At 50.6% G+C, this 23,512-nt stretch overlaps 1 protein-coding gene across 8 annotated transcripts; it reads left to right on the forward strand.

Annotated features, from left to right (window-relative positions):
• The first annotated feature begins 154 nt into the window (after positions 1 to 154).
• Positions 155 to 23,113, forward strand: ZFYVE27 (zinc finger FYVE-type containing 27). 8 transcript variants are annotated; one of them, XR_005723563.1, is made up of 13 exons: positions 155 to 344; positions 2,082 to 2,279; positions 6,607 to 6,677; positions 8,421 to 8,607; positions 11,593 to 11,688; positions 12,687 to 12,799; positions 13,469 to 13,608; positions 14,185 to 14,256; positions 15,441 to 15,465; positions 15,566 to 15,762; positions 20,049 to 20,095; positions 20,381 to 20,462; positions 21,507 to 23,113. XR_005723563.1 is itself a non-coding variant. In XM_040255125.1 (13 exons), the coding sequence occupies exons 2-13, from the start codon at positions 2,083 to 2,085 to the stop codon at positions 21,569 to 21,571; spliced, it is 1,236 nt and encodes a 411-aa protein (XP_040111059.1). In that variant the 5' UTR covers positions 155 to 344; position 2,082; the 3' UTR covers positions 21,572 to 23,113. The 8 variants fall into 8 exon arrangements, 7 of the variants coding, with proteins under 7 accessions (XP_040111059.1, XP_040111060.1, XP_040111062.1 ...); XM_040255125.1 differs by having other exon boundaries at positions 15,445 to 15,465; positions 15,618 to 15,762; XM_040255126.1 differs by lacking the exon at positions 21,507 to 23,113 and adding an exon at positions 21,074 to 21,195 and having other exon boundaries at positions 15,445 to 15,465; positions 15,618 to 15,762.
• Positions 23,114 to 23,512: the final 399 nt, after the last annotated feature.

Raw genomic sequence — 23,512 nt, forward strand, 5'->3', positions numbered from 1 at the left:
CGAGTTAAGCCAGGACCCCGGGCGGGGAAGAAAAAGTACGCAGGCGCAGTGCGGATGCCGGAGCTCACCAGTCCCAGAGTGGGCGGAGCTAAACCGGTAGCGGAGCCGGAGGCGGGGCGGGCGCGATGACGTCAGGGCTCGGCGTCGCAGAGCAATCGCGTCCCGGAAGTGGTGGCGGCGGCGGGGGAGGTGGAGGAGGTTCTCAGTCCTACGACTTCAGAGTAGCCTTGGGAAGAGGTTCGTCGTCGGGGTGGGGCTGGCCTGAGGAAACGCTCAGGGGTCCAGTGGCCCTATCAAGTGCCTCCTGCCCGTCCTCGCCCCTTCCCCACCAACTCAGCGACCGGGTAAGTGAGGTGCCCCCCCTCCCCACCCTGGCGCGTCTGCCAGCTGTGCGGAGTTGGGCGCCAGAACGCCACGGGGGCCACCACCTGCTGGCCCAGGGACCTTAGGTGTGGCCTTCCCTGGTTTGGTCCTCTGGGCCGCGTCAGGCTCCCTGGCCTGCAGAGATGATGGCCCTGCCGGGGCAGACTTGCTTCACCTCCTCCTGTGCTCCTACCTCACGCCCGCTCTGGGTCCTTTCGTCCTAGCTCCGCCTGCAGGGACTTCAGGTTCCTGATGGCCCCTTTGTCACCCTCCCCTTCAAACACCTGCTTCCCCCCGCCGTCCCAGATCGAAGCCCCTACCCTTGGACTCCCTATTGTTGCTGTGCGCCAAGGTTCTGCCTCCTTGCTTACTACTTAGCGTTTGGGTAGGGCTTGAAATTAGGGAAGAGAATGAGAGCGCCTGTGGCTCTCCGCATCCGAGAAGGAAATGGAGTGTTGTGGAAGGTGATGACGGCCGCGCGGGGTTCAAGAGGGGAAGAGGGGAGGAGGGTAACCGGCAGGGTTGATTCAGGAAGTTGTTGGTAACGAAAGGGAGCGGGGGAAAGGTTAGAAGCCGGGCGGAAGAAAGCTCTGGGTTCCTGGAGGATGAGCAGTTGTTTCCTTCATTCAGAGAGCACTTATTGTATGCCCACTGTGTGCATAAACAGTGATGAAAGGAAGACAGTCTCTGACCTTGTGGAACTCAAGGTTAAGAGGGATGACTGGCAAGAAAGCACAGAGTTTTGCTTTGGTGTGATAAGTGCTGTTAGGGGTGAGTACATGATCTTTTGTGAACATGGTAGGGTCTCCCAGTCCAGACTGAGGATGTTGGCAAAGACTTCTCAGAGCCAGAGAGTGATGCTTAAGCCGAAACCTGAAGGATGAATAGGAATTAACTAGGTAAAAAGTGGAAGAAAATTATTTCAGGACATCGTTTCTCTTGACCCCAGGCTGCCTCCCACTGGTAGCCATGTTTGTTTGGTCTTTATGGCTTATACTTTTGACTGATCTGTGGAGGAAAAGAACAGTAGATGGAGAGTCAGAAGAGCAGGATTTTATACAGTTGACCCTTGAACAATGCAGGGGTTGGGTGCTGACTGCGAAATCAAAAACCAGAGTATGGCTTACAGAAGGCCCTCCTGCCATTCCTCAGTATCCACCATTCAACCAACTGCAGATCATTTAGAACTGTAGTATTTACTATTAAAAAAAAAATCTGTATATAAGTGGATCCGTGCAGTTCAAACCCATGTTTTCAGGGGTCAGCTCTATCTGGGTAATTCACTTCGCCTTGCTGAATGTCTTTCTCTGTGAAATGGGCTTTCTACCTGTAGCCCTGCCTACCTTATAGGTTTATTATGGCACCTTTGGAAGGAATGATGCTAAAGCTGTAACTCCAGTACTTTGGCCACCTCATGAGAAGAGTTGACTCATTGGAAAAGACTCTGATGCTGGGAGGGATTGGGGGCAGGAGGAGAAGGGGACAACCGAGGATGAGATGGCTGGATGGCATCACCGACTCAATGGACGTGAGTTTGAGTGAACTCCGGGAGATGGTGATGAACAGGGAGACCTGGCGTGCTGCGATTCATGGGGTCGCAAAGAGTTGGACACGACTGAGCAACTGAACTGAACTGAACTCAGCATGAAATAATGCAGGTAGAAATGTGTTGGGCGTTGGAAATGCAGTGCAAATGTCAGGAATTCTTATGATTACAGGATGCAGACCTCAGAGCGAGAGGGCTGTGGACCGGAAGTGAGCCCCAGCACCGTCCCCGAGGCTACCCTGGAGTCTCTACCTTTTCCTACCAAGTCGCCGGCATTTGATCTGTTCAACTTGGTTCTGTCCTACAAGAGGCTTGAGGTCTACCTGGAACCCCTGAAGGATGCCGGCGATGGGGTCCGGTATTTGCTCAGGTACAGATTTTATTCAGAGGTACTCTAGCCTGCTGGGCCTTTTGCCTTCCTGCTTTTAGTTGCACTGGCCACTTAGGCAGTGTCTGGGCTGTCCTTTCTGCCCTGGTGAGGAGCAGTTTTGGGGGGTCCATTGGCCCTCTGGGCTTATTCTTGATCCACCCCCTATCTCAGACCCAACCCAGGAGAGGCAGGCACTGGCAACCATCTGGTCTTTCACCAGAGTTTCTTCTTTGTGGCTGAATAAGCTTGTATCCCAGGACTGCTACCTAGCCTTGACCATTGGGCCTTCTGTCTGAAGCATGCTTTTTTCTTTTTCCTTCTCTCCCAATATTAGCATAATTTATATTAAAATTAGGATGCAAACAAGTATCTATGAATAAACAGGTACTATTTTCACTAATCCTTTAGGATTATGGCTCTCAAAATTTTTTGTTCCTATTCTGCTTTGATTTTCATCCTCAGTAAGTTTTTTCTCCTTTCAGCTCTCTTTATTTCTTCTGTTAAAGTATTTAAAATTACAGATACATACAATTCTGCTCCCAAAGCACTTTGGTTTGTCTCTAAATAATAATGACTTAAAAAAAATAACATCATACTGAACAAAATTAACAATGTGATTCCTTGATATCACCCTATACCCCGTTCATATTCAGATTTCCTCAGTTGCCCCAAGCATGTCATCTACCATTGTTTTGGCCCAATCAGGCTCCAGTCCAGGGCCATGCATTCTGTGTGGTTATTATGTTCCTTAGATCTTTCTCGTTGAAATGGTCTTCATGACACTGATGTGCTGGAGGCTCAGCTGAGTGTGCTGGAGAATCTCCTACCTAGATTTGTCTGGTTGATGTTTCTTCCTGGTGCAGACTGGAGGTTAAATTTAAAAGTTGGATTTGATTCAAGTTAAAAAAAAGAAAGATTTTTTTTTTTGCAAAGGTCATGTGTTCTTAATATTGCATGGTGATGGGAGTCACATAAAACCAGCTTGTCCTAAAGAGCAGTCATTCTTCATCTAGAGCCAGTGTGTGGCGTCGTAGGGGTCATTGACTCTCCTGAACCTGCCTGTGAACTTGTGCAGGCACATGTGTGTATTTCTAGGGAGAAGTTCATCAGATTCTAGTAAAGACCTTCAACTGGCTCAGATGCCTGAGAGAGACAGGTTGGAGAAAGGGTGAGTAGAGTTGGGTTAATTTCTCGAGGTGCTACAGAGTATTCATTCTTAACCTCAGTCTGGAAATAATTGGAGCTTTATTTTTAACTCTGTCCAAGGCCCCTAGTTTTTCTTGTTTGCCCCAGAACTCCTTTAATTTATGGCATTATCCCTAGAAATGAGCTGTCAGGTTTCCAGAGCAACCTTCTCTACTCTTAGATGACTGTTCTGTCAACATAAGAGGTAGGGAGATGGTGTCAGAAGGGGCTGGCTTTGTAATTCCATCATGACCAGCTAGCTGAGATGAACCGTGGTCTTCCTCAGGGGAGTGTGTGGGCCTCACAGGGCTGTGCTGTCTTGTGTTTCTACTGTGTGTATGTGCGTGCACCTGTGCACGCAAGCATGTGTATGTGTATACCTGCATATGTCTGTATGTATGTTTTGCCTTTTTGTGGCAACGTGCAAAAGTTAAATATATCCTTAAAAAAAAAAATATATATATATATATCTCCTGCCCTTTTCCTTTTCCGGCACAGGTCTATTAGCACTTCTTGGCACTAATGTGTTAGGATTTTTCCATTTTATGAAATTAGAAATCTGAGAATGTGGTGGGATTGAAAAAGTTGGATGGGGGAGCAGCACTGGGCTTAACGAGCCCCCAAGAGCTTGTGGTCTCTGAGCCGCTAGGAGATGAAGCACTGCTCTGTGAAAGTGGCTGTCAAGTTCGTTTCTGTGTTTGGTTGTTCTTTCTCAGTAAAGAGGATTTGACTTTGAAGAAGGACCTAATCTTGAGCTTCTTTGAGGTCTGAAGCCTGGAGCCGCAGTTGATTTTTAAGACTTTTCTCTTCTGGGATCATCTGTTCCAGTAAGTGGGTCTCCATGAACAGAGTGTCAATAAAGACATCAGATAGAATGGAAGAAGCGGGGAATTCCCTTGTTGTCCAGTGGTTAAGACTCTGCACTTCTACTGCTGAAGGCGTGGGTTCAATCCCTGGGGGTGGAGGAATTAAGATCCCACATGTTGCTTGTCGTGGCCAAAAGAAAAATAAACATCTTTTTTGTTTTTTAATTAAAAAAAAAAAAAAGGCTTTAAATGAAAGTGACCTCAGTGGCTGTGTAATGTTTTTATTTCTGAGATGGGATTGGCCTTAGACCTGACTTTTAATTTGCTTTGGCTCTGATAGAGCCAGTAGATGGGTCTGAGGTCTAATTAGGGTGGTGTAAGTTGGAGTGTTTGCAATTTTAAGACAAAGGCAGAGAGAGGTTATTTCACTCCCTTACTCATAACTCTCATTAAAAAATAAAAGCAGCTCGTAAATTAGTTAACCTCATTCTGTAACTGAAATACCCCAATTAGAGCAAAAGAACATGCATTGAAGTTCAGAATGCAGTGCAACTTAGCTGTTGATTTTTATATTTGACTTTCTCCTCTGAGGGCTCACCTTATATACACTGACACTGCTCTTTAGAATGTAGGTGTCAGTGGCTTTGTTATTACATCTGTGCTCCCTTTATCCTATTAAATGTTCTTTATCAAGGCTAACCAGCATTTGCTTGAACTCAGTACCCTGACTCTGATTTTCTTTCCTCTATCTTTGGGAGCTTCTGCATTGCCGTTTGGTGGTGGTGGAAGCCAGGTCTGTGTTTGGTTCTGAGAGTTCCAGTTCACTTCAGGCATGTTTGCTGAGAGAATGCCAACCCTGGTTTGTCTTCATTTTTTATATATTGAAATATTTATAATTTTCATTCCTTTGGAATTAATGTATGTTTAAAACTCACAGAAAGAAAAGAAAATCGCAGATATGGTCAAAGAAATCCTTCACATTTGTTCACTCAATTTTCATGTTAGATGAATCTTGTGCAGTAGGTATATGTTCCTTTAAGATTAAAAAAATATATATATTGCATACCAACTCTATCTCAGTAAATACAAAGAATAAAGGAAACCTTTAAAGAAGAATGTCATTGACACCTCTTAAAGAGAATAAAACCTTACACAACACAGGTTAAACAGAGTTATAACATTAGGAGATGGTTTTATAAATTCTTCCTCCTCCTGTGGTTTCCAGAGGCTGCCTTTTCTCACCCTGGGGCCTGGGGTGTGACCTCAGGTCTCTCTCCCGGTCGCCTGTCCAAGTGAGAGGCCCACTTCTCATTTCTTGCTGCCTGTCTGAGTTACCTCTGAGCTCCGGGGCCTGCTCTTGCTCCTGGTTTGGGAGACCTGGCTGGAGAGCCAGCTGCCTTCAGTGACCAGGATGCTTTGTATCACAGGCTCAGTTCCGTTCAGTCGCTTAGTCGTGTCCGACTCTTTGCGACCCCATGGACTGCAGCACGCCAGGCTTCCCTGTCCATTGCTAACTCCCGGAGCTTGCTCATGTCCATAGAGTCGGTGATGCCATCCAACCATCTCATTTTCTATCATCCCCTTCTCCTCCTGCCTTCAATCTTTCCCAGCATCAGGGTCTTTTCTAAGGAGTCAGTTCTTTGCATTAGGTGATCAAAGGATTGGAGCTTCAGCATCAGTCCTTACAATGAATATTCAGGACTGATTTCCTTTAGGATGGACTGATTTGATCTTCTTGCAGTCCAAGGAACTCTCAAGAGTCTTCTCCAACACCATGGTTCAGAAGCATCAATTCTTCAGCGCTCAGCCTTCTTTATGGTCCAACTCTTACATCCATACGTGACCATTGGAAAAAACCATAGGTTTGAGTAGAGCATCCTTTGTCAGCAAAGTAATGTCTCTGCTTTTTAATATGCTGTCTAGGTTGGTCATAGCTTTTCTTCCAAGGAGCAAGTGTCTTTTAATTTCATGACTGCAGTCACCATCTGCAACTTAGCTGTTTGGAGCCCAATAAAATAAAGTCTGTCACTGGTTTTCATTGTTTCCCCATCTATTTGCCATGAAGTGATGAGACCAGATGCCCTGATCTTAGTTTTTTGAATGTTGAGTTTTAAAGCCAGCTTTTTCACTCTCTTCTTTCATTTTCATCAAGAGGCTCTTTAGTTCTTCTCCGCTTTTTGCCATAAAGGTGGTGTCATCTGCGTATCTGAGGTTATTGATATTTCTCCCAGCAGTCTTGATTCCAGCTTGTGCTTCATCCAGCCTGGCATTTTGCGTGATGTACTCTGCACATAAGTTAGATAAACAGGGTGACAATATACAGCCTTGTGTTGCAGGTGGGAGACGCCATTGTGTTCCTTGCTGACCTGCCTGGGCCTCAACATCTTGTTCCTCACCTTGAACGAGGGTAAGAACTGCTTCCAGGGCTTTTTGTGAATGAAGGTGGAGAGGAATTCTGAGAATCGGCTCTGTATGAGGGAGCCGCCTGTCCCGCTGTGGGGTCAGCCTCCCTCTGTATCTGCTCAATGTCAGGACACAGGCTCCTGAGAGACCCACCTGGGGCTAGAATCCTGACTGGGCCACTAGTGTGACATCAGAAGTTCTTTAACCTGTCTCTTAAGGCCTAATCATACTCATCTCTGAATGGGGCTTCCCTGTGGCTCAGATGGTAAAGCGTCTGCCTGCAATGTGGGAGACCTGGGTTCAGTCCCTGGGTTGGGAAGATCCCCTGGAGGAGGAAATGGCAGCCCACTCCAGTATTATTCTTGCCTGGTGAATTTCGTGAACAGAGGAGCCTGGCAGGCTACAGTCCATGGGGTCACAAAGAGTTGGACATGACTGAGGGACTAAATTTCATTTTCTCTGAAGGGGGATAATAGAAGTGCTTTCCTCAGAGGGTAGCTGTGAAGTACGAGATAATCTGTGTGTAACACTTAACACAGTTCAAATAAGCAGCCAGTACATTATAACTATTATTATTGTTTCCTCTGGACTAAATGCATTGACCTTTGCCTAGTTTGCTTTCCGGGGTCAGCGGAGGACATGACCTGGGGTGAAGGTACTAGGAAGGTGAACTGATGAGGCATTTTTGCCTGTTGACTTTCTCTGGCTCAGTAAGTGAGCCTGGTGCGGTCTTCCAGGCAGTCAGCAGCAGTGAGGGGTTTGTAGCGTGCAGCCTTTGAGGTCGGTGTGTGGACAGGTAGGTAGCTGGAGGGGTCCTAGGTAGTGATGTCTCCTGGGGACCTTTTATGAAAAGGCATGCTGTGACCCAGCCCTTTCGGTCAGAACTGGCAGATGGCTGCAGAAAAAGCCAAGCTCATCAAGGGAAATGAATGAAGGGCCTGGGATAGAATGTCCTGAGGAGCTGGGTCCTATCTTCACGCCTTTGTTCTATTGAATTCCCATTTCTCAAGTGTCTCCTTTGCTGCCTGTGGTTTCAGTGAGTTGAAAAATAAACCCATTTCACATAAGACCTCATCTTCTGTGTCTTAGTAGGACGCTTTTCCGCCTCACTGAAACTCAGATATCCTTCTCAAGCTGTTAGATTTTTCTGAATCTATTTCCACAGTAAATTAGTTCAGGTGACAGATACTTCATTACTTTGTACCTAGTGCTCTGTTAGCTTGCTTCCATGTTAACATGGAAGAAGTTCCTTCCTTGGATTTTATTTTAGCCTCACCATTTCTCGATCCAAAGTGGTCAGTGGTGTCCTAAATGCCAGTGGAAGGCTTCCAGTCAGCCCCTGTGACCCAGAGGTCAGAATGTCAGACATCGGGAGCTCCCCATGGCCAGACCCCGGGCACGAGCTACCTGTGGTGTGCTGTGTACTAGTAGAGGGGTTTTTAATATTTTTGAACGGGTCTGGGGCTACGGCAGTGACCAGATGGGGAAGGTCCTAGCCCTCGGGGCCTACCTTCATGGAGAGGCCAACAGCCATGCCTGTAGTCTGCCTTGTGGTGGTAAGTTCTGTGAGGAAAATTAAAGCTGGGCTAAGAGGCTGGAGGGTGAGTGGGGGGATGTTGTTTCATACCAGGTGGTCCGGGGCGGGCTCTTTCGGGCAGAGGCCTGGAGGCAGTGAGGGAGCGCCCGCTGGGTGGGTGGCGGCTCCTGGCACTGCTGCCCGCTGAGCTGCATGCTGTTGCTCCCACAGGGGCCTGGTACTCCATGGGCGCCCTGGTGATCTCGGTGCCCGCCCTGCTGGGCTACCTCCAGGAGGTTTGCCAGGCACGGCTGCCCGAGTCTGAGCTGGTGAGGAGGAAGTACCACAGCGTGAGGCAGGAGGACCTGCAGAGAGTTCGCCTGTCTCGCCCCGAGGCCGTGGCTGAGGTGAAGAGCTTGTGAGTATGGAAGGGGCCAGGGCGGGTAAGGGATGGTGACGGTACCAGCTGCCACCACACTGGGTGCTTGCTGGGCACCAGACATTGTTCAAGGCAGAACGTGGATGTTATTCCCTTTGGTCTTTGTCAGCGTTCTGGGCGATGGCTACTATGATTGACCTCCATTGATGAGGGAGGAAAAAGACAAGTGACCAAGCTGGGATGGGAAGCCAGATCTAGCTGATTCCACAGTTTAGGGTCTTGGCTGAGCACTTGCTCGCATGAGCCACTGCCTGGGTTCAAATCCCAGCTCCTCCAGTGTGACTCTGGGCAAGTTACTCAGGTTTGTCATCTGTTAAATGGGAGAAGTATAGGCCTACCTCCTGGGTGGTTGTGAAGACTAATTGGGCGTCTGGTACCCAGCAAGTGTTCAGTTAAATATTAGTCATCGTCGCTACACTGTGGAGGAACTTCCTAAATGTGGCAGAGCTGGAGCTCCTGAGGAAGCACCTTCAGACTGTTGGCAGACAACAACTGCAGCAGCTTCAGTGGCTCCCGTGACATGCAGCAGGGGTTCTCGTCTCTTCCTGGGCAACAGAGACATCTGTGGAGCTCAAAAAAAAAAAATTATAAACAAGTGGAGGGCTAGGCTCCTCTGAAAAAATTCTGAGTCAGGTACCTGTGGGGGCGGGGGGTGCTGCATATCTGCAGTTTTTCAAAAAACCTTTTTCCTTAGAAATGATTTTAAACTTATGGAAGAGTTCTAGGAATGGTGCAAAGAACTCTCATCTGCCCTTCACCCAAACAGCTGTTGTTAACGTTTTGCCACAGTGGCTTCATCTATCTCCCTACACTAAGACATAATTTTTTTTCTTCTTGAACCATTTGAAAGTAAATTACAGACATCCTGTCTATTTACCCCAAACACTTCAGTATATATTTTCTAAGAACAAGGACATTCTCTTCTATATCCACAGTCCTGTCATCAGATTTTGGGAATTTAACATTGATAACATTAGCATTAGTGCCATTATCTAATAATTGTTCATGATCAAATTTTGCCAGTTGTACTAATAAGGTCTTTTATATAAATTTCTCCTGATCTGGGCTCCAGTCCAGACTCTTCCGTGACATTTAGTCTCCTGTGACCTGGAACAGTTCCGTAGTCTTTCTCATGACCTTGACATTTTAAAATAGGACAAGTTTATTATTTTGTAGAATGTCCCTTCTCTTTCGGTAATTTGGTTCTTCACGATTGGATTCAGGTTTTGCATCTTTGGCAGAAACGTGACGTTGTCATTGTATCATATCAAGAGGTACATGATGTCACTGTCTGTTATGGGAGATAGTAACTTAGATTCCCTTGGTGAAAGTTTCTCCACTGTAAAGTGACTATTTGTTTTGCCCTCTAGAGTTAGTAATCTGAGTGGGGGTACTTTGAGACTTCATTAAGGATCTTGTTCCTCATCAAGCATTCACCCACTGCATTGAAATCCACTGTTGGGTCTTGCTTTCATCAATTTATTACTGTGATGGTCGCATAGGTGATTTCCTAAGTGTCGTTATTACCTGACATTCTGTAAGAAAGAGCTTTTCCTTCTTATTATCTATATGAATGCAGGATTTAAAAATTTTATTCAATGGGTTATGATCCATTACTATGATTGTTAATTTTGATCTTATTTTGTCCTCAGTTGGGGCTTTCCTGATAGCCACCTGCAATGCCGGAGACCCTGGTTCTATTCCTGGGTCGAGAAGATCTGTTGGCGAAGGGATAGGCTACCCACTCCAGTATTCCTGGGCTTCCCTTGTGGCTTAGCTAGTAAAGAATCTGCCTGCAATGCGGGAGACCTGGGTTTGATCCCTGGGTTGGGAAGATACCCTGGAGAAGGGAAAGGCTACCCATTCCAGTATTCTAGCCAGGAGAATGCCATGGACTGTATAGTCTGTGGGGTTGAAAAGAGTCAGACATGACAGCAACTTTCACTTTTTTTATTTTATGATACAGTGGTAAGTGAGTAAGTGAAGTCACTCAGTCGTGTCCGACTCTTTGCAACCCCATGGACTGTAGGCCTATCGCCTATCAGGCTCCTCCATCCATGGGATTTTCCAGGCAAGAGTGCTGGAGTGGATTGCCATTTCCTTCTCCAGGGATCTTCCTGACCCAGGAATCGAACCTGGGTCTCCCACATGGCAGGCAGACGCTTTACCATCTGAGCCACCAGGGATACGGTGGTGGTGGTGGTTTAGTTGCTAAGTCATGTCCGACTCTTGGGACCCTATGATCTGTAGCCTGCCAGGCTCCTCTGTCCCTGGGATTCTCCAGGTAAGAGGACTGGAGTGGGTTGCCATTTCCTTCTACAGGGGATCTTCCCGACCCAGAGATTGAACCTGGGTTTCCTGCATTGCACGCAGGTTCTTTACCAACTGAGCTATGAGGGAAGCCCTATGATACAGTAGAATGTTCAAATTCATCTTCCACATTCCCTGCCTTGCTCTAGAATCAGCCATTTTTCCAAGGAGCCCTTCAGAAACCAAGGTCTGGGAGCTCATTGCACAGGTGTGCTCTCTTTGCTTTTGATGGGGATGGGGGGATCCATTTTAAAAAACTCTCCAGGTCAGTCTACCTGAAACCCTAGGTGGAGACACATTGCTGTACATCCTGCCATCCATCTTCACAGCTCCAGTGCATCTGGGAGGTGGCACCCTGCTCCTTATGGTATAGTGGAAAATTGCATCCTTGAAAAAGTTAAGTAACTGGCCCAACACCAACAGCTAGGAAGAGACCGAAGCAGGAACCTCAGCAAGTTTTCCAAGAAGGGGCCTGAGATGTATGAAGTTTCCCTGAACTCCCTGACCCCTGCAAGGGATGTAAAGGGACTGGCTGAACCTAGGTGGTTGTGCCTGTGAAGCTCTGGGCTCTGCTGCCCTGGAGCTCTGTTAGGCCGCACGAGCCGGTGAGGCAGGGCACACAGCTTGCGTGAGCCCCCTGTGTTGTGTCTGCAGCTTGATCCAGCTGGAGGCCCTCCTGAGCCGCCTGTGCTGCACCTGCGAAGCCGCCTACCGCGTGCTGCACTGGGAGAACCCCGCTGTGTCCTCACAGTGAGTGCCCCTCTGTCCCCACCGCCCCTGCCCTGAGGACCTCAGGCAAAGACCGCTGCCTTAAGAGGCGCCCTGTCGCCCTAGCTCAGGGGAAAAGAGCCCTCTAGGCTCTTGTGTGCAGATCAGCATGTAGGCTTTTGGGCTTTAACTCCCTGCTTTGGTTTAACACCTTCTTTGCGCAGTATGCTCAAAATATTTTAATAATAGAAAAATAACTCACCATGTAATCTCCCAGCCTGGTATAGCAGCTGATCTCATGTTTGGATTGCCTGCTAGAGTTTGTCATAGGCACGTGCTGTCTATAGCTCAGTGTAGGTGAGACTCCTTTTTTTTTTTTCCCCACTTATTGTACTATATAATTGGTTTTCCATGTTGCTACATAGCTTTTGGAATTACTTGTAATACCACACCAATATAGATAGTGATTATACTATAATTTATGAAATTATATATTATACATCCTGTTGTGTATTTAGTCAAGTTTCTACTTTTAATTACTAACCCTGTAGTGCACATTTTATGGGTTTAACTTTAGTCTTTTGAAACTTTTTTTCTTAAAATAAATTCTAGGCTGGAACTGTTGGATCAAGTGAAATGAATGTTTCTGAGGCCCTTCATGTGTGATACTCATGACTAGTGCCTGTTCAGCCTCTCCTGGTGCCAGACACTGTGCTCAGTGCTCTGCATGGTACCGGCTCCAAATCTTGTTATTCCAGACTTCAGAGTCTAGATCCTGAAGAGTGACGTGTGTTAAACCCACCTAGGTGGCCCTGTCCTCAGCCACCACTGCGGCCTCTACGTGTCAGTTGTGGTCTGTTGGTGGCTGTTAGTCCTTTCTCCTCACTTTATGTTCCCCCTGTTTGATTAGCAGATCTTGTCCGCATATTAACTGTTCCCAGAGCTACTTCTTGCCCAGACTCCCCTGTGGGTATGCCCTAAACCACTTTCCTTCTGATCTTATGAATTTCTGATCCTGTGGTTCCTCTCTGTCGATCCAGGTTCTATGGAGCTCTTCTGGGCACGGTTTGCATGCTGTACCTGCTGCCTCTGTGCTGGGTCCTTGCCCTTTTAAACAGCACACTCTTTCTGGGGAATGTGGAGTTCTTCCGAGGTAAGCCCAGGAGAACTGGGCAGAGATGGGGTCCGGGCTGATCATGTGTTTGCTGTGCCTGCCACCAGGGGGCAGTACCACACCAGGGTCCTGCCTTGGAGAAGGAGGTGGGATCCAGGGGAGGCTGCTACTAGGGGTTCCTTTCCCTTCCCTAGGCAGATGAATCGCTGCCCACGTGATATGGTGGCTTTTGGGAGACGAGGGAGGGATGTTTTCCCAGTGCTGCCACCCACCTCCAGGGTGCAGTCCCCCAGGAATCACTGCCTCGTCTCTGTGTGATCCCAGAGTACCTGTCTGCCGTCTGGTTTCTGAAGCAGTAAGGCAGTCTGGAGAGGCCTTGAGTTGCAGATGCCTGGGCCTGTACATATGTTTGGGTGATTGCTATGCTTGTTCTCTTCCCTGTGGTTGGAAATTAATTATAGAAGCCATGATTTATCAGGCACTTACTGCATTTAATCTCTCTAACAATCTCCTGGGGTAGTTGTTGGTACATCTGTCTTGTTTATGAGGCTTAGGTTAGGTAACTCGTTCAGACTTAGGAGGGTGACTGTTTCCTGCACCAGAGAGTGGGTGCTGGAGGAGGCAGCCGGGTGCAGTGGTGGGTGTCCCCAGAACACCACTCATTCCATCCTGTTTCTGCCTCCCGCCCCATTCTCCTCACCTGGGCAGTGGTGTCTGAGTATAGGGCATCTCTGCAGCAGCGGATGAACCCCAAGCAGGAAGAGCGTGCCTTTGAGAGCCCGCCACCGTCAGATGCTGGGGGGAAGGGTGCTCTGGCGGACTGCACTCCCGCACCCACGCCCACAGAGGTGAGCACCCCTAACCACTCGGGCAGAGTCTGGTGTGAGCAGGCTGCCTGGCCTGCCTGTTACCAGCCTGTTCATACTGTATAGCTCCTGGGCTGGCCTCCTCCTTCCCAGGCCCGCCTCCTCTGAAGTGCTTAATAGTAATAACTGTGGTAACAAGGGCTGTGCTATGCTTTATTGAGTGTTTACTCTGCTGTTCAAGTACTTTATAGACCCAGGAGGTGCAGGATATTTCTGAGGAGATTACTCTCCTTGCAGCAGAGAAGGCCGAGGCACAGAGTGGCTGTCTGCAGTTGGCAGGGTCAGGAGTCAGACCCCGCCCTGTGGCTCCAGAGCGCCTGCTCAAGCACCATGCTCTGCAGCCAGCGTCAGTCCTTTTGTGGCCTTGGTCCCTCTCTCTGTCCTGCCTGGTTGGAGACCACTCTCTTTCCCGACTTCCTTCTTGCCGGCAGGTGTGTCGTTTCCTCTGAGGCGTGAACTGCTGTTTTGAGAAACCTGGGTGCTGGCTCTGGGGAGGTGGCCTCTCCCCTGGGGGCAGGGCTGTCATTGCTCTGACCGTTGAAGGATCTCTCTTCCCAGGACCTCACGCCAGGCAGTGTGGAGGAGGCGGAGGAGGCTGAGCCCGACGAGGAGTTTAAAGATGCGATTGAGGTGGGTGGCCTTCCCTAGCACCCCCAGCTGACCAGGTCAGAAGTTGGGTGGTCCTGGAGCCGTGTGGCCTCTCACATTCCAAGTCTGGGTTTTTAGAATTCTCTTATATCCAAGTGAGAGGGTAAAATGTGTCCTGAGCTCAGACTCACTGGTTGAAAGGATGCCACCGAACCTCTGCCCGTCCTCTTGCTGACCTTGGCGTCTGTCCTGGGTGCCCAGGGCGGGGGTGGCTCTGGAGGCTTCTGGGAAACGCCCTGCTAGGGGAGGTGGGTCGTTTACTGCCTTGACTGGAGACTGTGGGCCTGGCGCCTTTGATGTGGGGCAGGCAGAGTTGGAGGAGGGCATTGTCCCAGTCTCTGCCTGCTCTTCTGAAGGATGAGGTCCGTCAGATGTCCCTTTGAGGGGTGAGAATGGGAGGCAGGAGAAAGCAGTTGCATGGCCAAGTGCTGGGTTGGGGAAAGTTCAACAGTCTGCCTGGTTTTAGGACAATGGTTCACACTGGTACTTTGCAGAAGTGTTTTATTTGGCATGCAAAGCTTTAATTTTTTAGCCGATATTTAAAAATTGGAGAGACTATAGTAAAAACTCTGGATTTTTCAGTTTTTCTAAAAACTCAGCAGCTCTGGGAGCCCCGAGTCTGCAGCGGTCAGTGTAGCTGAGGAGAGACTGTCTGCTTCAGAGAAGTCACATAACCCCCACCAGTTCCTGTCATCCCGCTCACTGAGTCCTGGTGGCATTTGCCGTTTATTGTCATGTCTGCTCTATGGCTTTTTTTAAATAGTAGGAATTCACTTCTTTTTATGACTCTTGCAAAGTGGGGGATACAGGAAATGGAGGTCTTGGGAGTTTGCTCCAGGCCGACGGTTTTCACCCAGCTGGCTCTGCTGTTACTGTAGCCACATGCGCATGGACGTTTCCATTTTCTACTGCTGAGATTTCTCCAAAACCTGAATGTGCGACTGCGGACTCTTAAGTCGTGACTCTCGAGTACGCAACTCCTCCCCAGCTGACTGATGCTGGGATCCTTGACGGGGTCGCTGCTAACATCGCCCTTCAGTACGTGCTCAGAGTCAGTGTAGTAGATAGAATTCCTGTGCTGCTTCTCGCTTGGGGATCCCCTCCCGGCAGCTTCCTTCTTGCTATCTTCTCTCTGTTTTCTTTTCTTCTCCCCCGCACCTTGGGAGGCAGGAGACCCACTTGGTGGTGCTGGTAAGTAGGAGCCTTGGTGAGGTGGGCAGGGGCTGAGGGGGTTGAGGATGGGTTGCTGAGCCGAGGTCGCCATGCCTCGCGGGGTTCGCCACGCACGCAGGTCCCAGAGCCCTGTCACGAGGGGACAGGACTGGAAGGAGCTGTTCCCGCAGGAGGATGACGAGGGGGCCCCGTGCCCGGCAGAGGACGAGCTGGTCCTGCAGGACAATGGCTTCCTGAGCAAGAACGAGGTGCTGCGCAGCAAGGTGTCGCGGCTCACTGAGCGGCTCCGCAAGCGGTACCCGACCAACAACTTTGGTATGGCTGGGGGAAGGCGGGTTGGAGGTGTCCTGGCCACGGGGCAGAGGTGCTGTGTTCTGAGGAGTAGAGCTGTGCCCATGGCACCCTAGGGAGGTAGCACAGGCACAGTGGGGCTGCGAGGGAGGGAGCATGGGTTCCTTCTCGTGTCTCTGTCCTCATTACTTCTTGTGGGAAGATGAGTTCGGTTCTGGAAGTGCTCCTCTGGGCCTGCGGGGCAGTGTGGTCCTGAGGAATGTAGAGCCACAGCAGGCTGTGGAACATGCTGGTTGAGTGAGGAGTCTGAGTGTCTAGGTAAACCCCAGTGCTGCCAGGTGACCTTAAGCAAATTATTTAACTTCCCCATGCCTCAGCTTTCCTGCTGTAAAAGGGGACTGACGCTGAAGTCCAATACTTTGGCCACCTGATGCAAAGAGCCGACTTATTAGAAAAGACCCTGATGCTGGAAAAGGTTGAAGGCAAAAGAAGGGGGTGGCAGGGAATGAGATGGTTGGATGGCATCACCAACTCAGTGGACATGAATGTTAGCAAACTCTGGGAGATGGTGAAGGACGGGGAAGTCTGGCGTGCTGTAGTCCACGGGGTTGCAAAGAGTTAGATGCGACTGAGTGAATAAACAATGACTAAAAGGAATAGTACAAGTTCTTATCTCACAGGGTTGCTGTAGGTCTCAAAAGAGATAATGCTTATGAAGTGCTGGCACATTGCTGGCTGGTTCATAGTAAGGGCTTCATAAGGGGCGCTGTTATCACGGGAGGCCCTGGTCTTTGCCTCAGGTGCCGAGGCACTTGTCTGGATCTTTCCAGTCCGATTGGAAGCAAATGGAAGGAAACACTGTCTTCTGGGGATGATAGAGCCCCGGCTCCCCTTCTCCCCAGCCCAGTCCATAGATTGGCTAGTCCTCATTATACTGACTGTGGAGTGAGTCCAAGAGTGTGACCTTGGAGAAAGGTGGACTTGATTGTCCTCACAGCTTGGAGGGACTTCCCTGGTAGCGCAGATGGTGAAGAATCTGCCTGCAATGCAGGAGACCCAGGTTTGATCCCTGGGTCAGGAGAGTCCCCTGGAGAAGGAAGTGGCAACCCACTCCAAGATTCTTGCTTGGGAAATCCTATAGACAGAGGAGCCCGGAGGGCTCTGGTCCACGAAGTTGCAAAGAATCAGACACAACTGAGCTGACTAACAAGCTTGGAAGCCTGGCTCTGATCAGGAGAGCGGGAGCCAAGCCAGATGAAGTTACAGCTGGAGCCTGGAGAACCTGAGGCTCAGGGGTCTCCCTGGTCCTGAAGCAGAGCCTTGCTTCTGCCTGTTGTCAGCAGACAGGGAGGAGGATGGGCTGGCTGTGCCATGAGATCTGGTGGGAGAGAGTCCCGAGGAAGCCCGTGGGGTTGTGAGGTATTTGACCTGGGCGCTCCAGGGCCTGCCTTCCTACTCCTGCAGCAACCAGGGCAGTTGTTTCCTGAGGGGTAGACATCCTGGGAAACCCTGTTTCTTTCTGCTGTGCGAATGCCCCCAGGCATTCAGGATCCCTTCCTTTTATTTGTGATGGTTGCCGACTGCTGCCGATTGCTCTGCAGTCCGGTGCACTTTCACGTACGCCGTCTCACTTAGTCCTTAGAAGCAGCCAGGTTTCAGACGTCCCAGATGACGTTACCCCAGACTTAATACTCTTGTTCTGGCAAACTATACTTTTATATTTGTGAGTTTTAAATAAAGCCCGTTAGATGTTTCCATTTTATAGGTGAGGTACGTGAGGTTGAAAAGAGTGGCTTGGCCGGTCTTCAGCCAGTACACGGTTGAGCTGTAACTCAGATCCACCTTATCTGATCTCACTCCCGCATTCTTTTTAGCTCACCATCTTCCCTTTGCACTGGTGTCTGAAGTGCCCCAGTTTTATGCCTATCCCATTTCTGTATTTGGCTTTTGGTTCAGATAATCCCTACCGAGATGGGTGAAGCCTTGTCAGGTTCCCACGAGGATGGCAAAGCCAGAAGACAATTATTCTCCTAAGTCCCCTTAGCCCTCCACTCTTAGGACTGCTTGCTGGCCCTCCCTTGAAACATCGTCGGACTCTTGGCTGTGAGGGCAGGGATGGCAGCTCTGTTCTGGGGTCTGCATCCTGAAGGGTTGAGTGAGTGAGCTGCTCTGGGGGCCGTTCTGTTTTGGCTGCCGGTGGATGGAGGGGGGTCCATGGGAGGAGTGAGGAGGGCAGGCTGCTCGTGAGCCTCTCCGTGGCCTCCAAGTTGGGGAGTCCTATCAGGAAGAGCCCCCTCTGTCCTAGAGGCTCTGTGACCGTCGCCCTGGCAGTGGTCTCAGGCTCCTCTGCTCTCTGCCCCTGGGGCATCCCCACATGATGAATCAGGACCTCTGCTTAAAAGAGGCAGGAAGAGTTGGTAGGTCTTGGCGAGGAATAGGGGTGCTCTCCTCTGCATGCGTGCCTGAGCAGGTGTCAGCGTGCAGAGCCGGCCCTGGCCCCAGCCCTGCATGGTACGTGGCTGTTCTGTTAGCCCACGTGACCGCCTTGGGGTGCTTGGCCCTGGTACTCCTTACAGTTGAGAGGGGCCACAGTGTCAGTCTGTGACCCAGCGCTTTCCTCCCGGCCCATGCTGCTTGCTGAGGAGAGGCAGAGGTGGGCTCCTTGCCCTGATTTTTCGTGTTGGGAGCAGAGTCCCAGAGCAGCCTCTTTCCTGTGTGCTGTGCTCTTCTGTGTCCTTTGCTCTGCCTGGGTCGTGAGCTGACAGCAACAGCATCTGCCTTACACCCACTGGTGTCAGCTTTCTCCCTGCTCTAGCTGGGTCCCCTGTCCTCCAATGTAGGCAGTGTGTCCCCACTTAGTGAGAGCTATGGGAGACTCTGGCTGGACAGCCCACATGTCTTTGGGCCTTTGTGTGAAGGTGAGGCCTGGTGCTCTGTACCTGTCCAGATGGTCCTGGAGGCCCGGCCGTGTGCCCTGAACCTAGTAATTGCTCTGATCGGATCATCGGGGGCCTTCAGGCCCCAAGTTGTAGAAATGTCCTTCAGTCCGGGTTTTTCCAGGACCCAGCCCAGCTCCCTTCGCTCCCACAGCCTTTGGCTGGGCTCTCTGGTCCCCTGTTGTGAGCACCCTCCTGCCTTGTGTGGACCCTGGCCTTTTCTCCCCTGGCTCAGTGACCCCCATCTGCATGGAGATTTCTGTGCTGAATCGTGGTATTTCTGGCGGCACCCTTGGGACTTCCTTGTTCTCATCAGTTTCTGCTTCAGGAGCTTGTTGGAAGTCGTAACGGCCCAGCATGGCCTTTCCTCTCCTCGGTGCTTTCGGGTTTTTTCTTTCGGCTGCGTGTACGCCCTTCATCAGACTGTGTTATTGTCGCAGCCTACCTTTCCCTTCTTTAATTTTCCTGCAAGCATGGGTGGGTAGCAGGCACAGCTTCTGTTAAGTCCCTTTGCCTTGATGTAGAATCTGAAGGAATGATCGGGGGAATTCCCTGATGGTCCAGTGGCTAGGGCTCCACACTTCCACTGCAGGGACACGGGTTCAGTTCCTGAACAGGGAACTAGGGTCCTGCATACGGTGTGATGTGGCCAAGAAAGGGGAAAAGAAAAAAGAATGATCAGTCCTCTCTTCCCATCTTCATGTCTTCTTGCACCCCCGTTGCCTCCTCCCAGCTGTTTTCTAAGCTGCTGTTGCTTCTTCTGCTTAAAACCTGGTCTGAAACCTTGTGGTCCCACCTTGTGGGATACCACCTTGTGGTATCCATCCTGGCCTGCCCACCACACACGTGCCTGCACCTCTTGCTCTGCAAGGCTTCTTGGTTGGCACTTGGTTCTGAACTTCTGTCCTGGAATCTTCAGATGACAGGAAGCAGGAGTCTGGTGTTCAGGAGGCGTTTCTCCCTCTAGCTATGGGCAGAGTGTTTGTAAGAAGATACTTTGGAAGGGATCGTGTCAGGCGGGTTTCATCTGAGATCATCGGAGCAATGCCTGTTATCAGGTCCCTCCCACCTTGGTGTCATTTCAGGGGGAGGTCCTGCTGGATGCTCTTCTATTTGGGCTGGACCTGCAGGTGGGGGTGGAGGTCTCTAAACCCCTGGTGGGAGCAGGGGCGGCAGCTCTGTGTAGTCTGGGACATTGGTTTTTCCTTCCTGGTTTGAACCTCTCCTTCTGGCTGTGGACTTTGCTCTCTGCTGCCAGCTGAGGAGCTGGGCTGGGCTGGTGCCCTTATTGTCCCCATGTAGAAGACCCAGGAGCAGGTGAGAGTTGAGGCGTCCGGGCTGGGTCAGAGCTGAGCTGCTGCCTCTGTTTCTCAGGGAGCTGTACGGGCTGCTCGGCCACCTTCTCAGTGCTGAAGAAGAGGGTAAGTCTCCTCAAGGGTGTGTCTGCCGGGGACTTGGGACCAGAGGCAGGGGCGTAGTGCCACGTCGCAGATGACGTCTGACTCCCTGGGCCACGTTAGGCCTGGGGTCTGGTCGGACGGTTACTCGAAGGAGCAGGTCTCCCCTCCCTTGTGTCCCTGCCTTCACCAGCCTTCCTGTGGGGTGTCCCTTCTGGTCTCAGTCCTGCCCTGCTCAGGCACTGCCCCACTCGTGTTCCCAGTGTCTGGGGGTGGGGATTGGAGACTGACCTTAGCTCTCATCCGCAGCGGAACTGCAGTAACTGTGGGAACAGCTTCTGCTCTCGGTGCTGCTCCTTCAAGGTGCCCAGGTCCTCCATGGGGGCCACAGGTGAGTGGTGCAGGCTGGGGGTCGGGGTCCGCCTCCCTCTTCTAAGAGGGGTGTTGCATGTGGGAAGGAGCCAGGGTCAGTGAGAGGTCCAGGGAACTCGGGGTTTCCTCCATCTCCCATTAAGGAAGGAAAAATGAAAATATTTGCTGCATGGACAAGAGCATACATATATAATGTATCTGAATTATGAAGTCCGGTAGTGAGTGCCCGTGACCACTTCACTGCAGTTAGAAGACAGAGCGTGAGCAGCCTTCCCCGGCTCCCCAGCTCCATGCCTGCCTTCCCCAGGGAGACCACAGTCCTCAGTCTCTTTTTCATTGCCTTGGCAATGTTTTTAATAAAATAAAAAGATAGTTTCTTTTCCTTCTATAAAAGCCATACATACTCACTGTAAACAAAATAAAAAAAAACAAAGAAAGGAAGTCATTCCTAATCTCTCTCAGAAAGAATTGTTAGGCGTGGACCCGTCTGGGTCATTAATGCCATCACACATGGGATAAATTCATATGCATGTGCTTAAAAAAAAGGGAGCATGTATTACAGACTGCTTTGTAATATGTTACAGTGTTAAATTGAATGTCTTTATTTTTTCATTCTTCTGGTCATGCTAGTAACATATGCTTATTCTAGAAGATTTGGAAATTACTATACAGAAGAAGAAGGAAGAGAAAAATAATCTTGTAATCTTACCACCCAGAGATAATAACCACTGTTAAAACATTTTGGAAAATTTTCTCCTGGTATTTTATTTTAAAAAGCATTTTAAAAGTTATTCTTTTGGTGCCAAAATAATGTCTAACACATAGAACATCTGGGAGAGGCTTGCTGTTGGCATGGTCACTCCCAGAACCCCCAGGTCCCGTGGAAAGAGAAGTCTCTGAGGGCAAGTGCGTGAGCTGGGACAGTGAGCTTGTAGGCTGGGGGAGGGTGGTCTGTGTGGGGCTTGGGGTGGGGTCAGGTGGGGTGGGGAGGTGGTTCCAGTTGGAGGGGCAATGAGCCAGAGGGCATGAGGAAGCATCTCACCAAGTTCTTCCTCCTTTTCAGCCCCCGAAGCCCAGAGAGAGACTGTGTTTGTGTGTGCCTCGTGTAACCAGACCTTGAGCAAGTGAGAAGAGGGACCAGGGTCCCAAGAGGCCACCTGTCCCCGGGGCCAGCAGTGGACCCCGCTCTCCCCACCCTTAGCCTTGGGCAGATGTGGTCTGAATGCTAGGTAGGCTTCCCCTCCCTGCCCCCGCTGTCTGCATCTGGGTTCTGGAGCAGTCCTCCACTCCTGCGGATGGCCAGTAGTGGTTGCTTCCTGACCAGGACTGGCATGTTTGCCCTGCTCTGTTCTGAGTGTTAGGGAATTCAGGGCTGGGCAGGAAATAGAAGTTAGAGGGCAGCAGTGAGCCAGGCCTGATCTGGACTGGTCTTCTGGGCATCCCTGCATGCCTGGGAGTTCTCTGATGCTGGAGGTCAGAGATTGGGAAAAGTGCTTCTTCCCCCACTGGGTACTGGGCCAGGCCCTTGTCCTCCCAGAGTCTGCAGAAAGGCTTGCACCGTGTCCCAGTTCTGCTGTTTGAGTGTTCCTGCAGGCGTCAGGAGCTCATCATTTCCCCGCCAGAGGGCACAGCCAGGGCTATCAAGACCAAAAGTACTTCTAGAAACAAGGTCAAAGTTCCCCGATTCTCTCAGAGGAGGGCCTGGCAGAACCCTTCAGTATTAAGCAGAGCAAAACACGGGGAGCCGCAGCAGCTCAGAGGGCCTCAGCCCCACCCCGCAGGACCCTGGCTTATAGACTCTCAGCACCACCCTGCAGGACCCTGGCTTACAGACTCTCAGCCCACATGTTAGCCTAGTGTTTTCAGCTCTGCTGGGAAGATGCTGGGCACTCAGTCACTCCTGTTCAGAGCCTTGGCCACCCTCCTCTGGCCTAGAGCTACAGCTTCCCTCACTGGCCCCTCATCCCATGAAGTGAGTGTGAAGCCAGGTAAGCTCAGCAGAGGTCCTGAAGCCCTTGACCTCTGGGCACCTGGGAAGTGTGGGGTCTTGCTAGGCTGGTCTCAGATTCCAGGGCTGATCTATAGTAGGACAGCCTCAGTTATGGGATAAGGCCACCTGGGGTGCCCATCCCATCAGCAACAGTTTTGTGTTCACCCTGGACTCTTAAGGGCTCACTGTTTCTTCCTAAGCCATGAGCGGGCTCAGGCACCCCTTCCTTCCCCAGGAGCTTCTCTGCCTTTTTGAAGTATTTATTTATTTATTGCATGATTCCCGGGAACATGGGGCACAGGGAATGGGATCAGGAAGATGGGGGCCCCCTCCTGCCCTAGGGTGCTCCCCTGGACTCATGGGCTGCCTGGAGCTCAGAGCCTCGGAGGTGGAGACATTTCTATACTCTCTGCTGGGACATGAGGAGGCAAGCTGGGAGTCAGGGCTCATCCTAGGCCAGCTTTCTTTCCCGGCCAGCCATTCTAGGAGCCAGGGGCCTGCCCCAGGCCCAGAGGGGCAAGTCCCTGGGGAGCCAGGCAGGTCTTGGTAGACCCCCTTCCTCAAGTTCCTTGGTCCTGTTGAGATATGAGTTAAGTGCTCATGCTTTATTTACACTGGAGAGGAACTACAAGGATGTCTGTATATGGAGAATTATCAATAAAAAGGCCTCAAGCTTCCTATGTTTTTGTTCTGGTCCTTGCCTGCCCCCTCTCCCTGAGACTAGAGAGCCAGGTGCCCTCCAGTGCTGGCCAGATTTGCAGGCCTGGGCTGTGTTTTCAGGACTGGGCGGAGGGGCCACGGAGGCTGAGGTTGTGTGTGAGCTGGGGTTGGAGGAAAGCTGTGCCTTGCGCAGAAGGCGCTCAGCGAGATGCCTGTCGGATTGACATGAGGCGCCGTCTTGTGACCACATTGTGAGGGCCAGGGCTTGGGGTTAGGACCAGGACTCAGTAAATGCTAAGCTACACAGGGTTTAGAATGGAAAGATTTTAGCTAATCCTTCTGAGAAAGTAGGAAAGGATCAGCTCCAGGGGAGGCTGAGAACCAGCCAGAAAGAGGATTGGCTGTGAGGTGGGAAGTGG

Source organism: Oryx dammah, unplaced genomic scaffold, assembly GCF_014754425.2.
Source record: "Oryx dammah isolate SB20612 unplaced genomic scaffold, SCBI_Odam_1.1 HiC_scaffold_14, whole genome shotgun sequence".
In the NCBI taxonomy this organism is placed as follows: domain Eukaryota; kingdom Metazoa; phylum Chordata; class Mammalia; order Artiodactyla; family Bovidae; genus Oryx; species Oryx dammah.

Excerpts from the sequence above, each read along its gene's own strand:
- ZFYVE27 (XM_040255123.1), top strand. The coding sequence starts at position 2,083 with ATGCAGACCTCAGAGCGAGAGGGCTGTGGACCGGAAGTGAGCCCCAGC. Across the intron at positions 14,257-15,444 it reads AGTTTAAAGATGCGATTGAG|GAGACCCACTTGGTGGTGCT; the intron begins GTGGGTGGCCTT and ends CTTGGGAGGCAG. Across the intron at positions 15,763-20,048 it reads GTACCCGACCAACAACTTTG|GGAGCTGTACGGGCTGCTCG; the intron begins GTATGGCTGGGG and ends TCTGTTTCTCAG.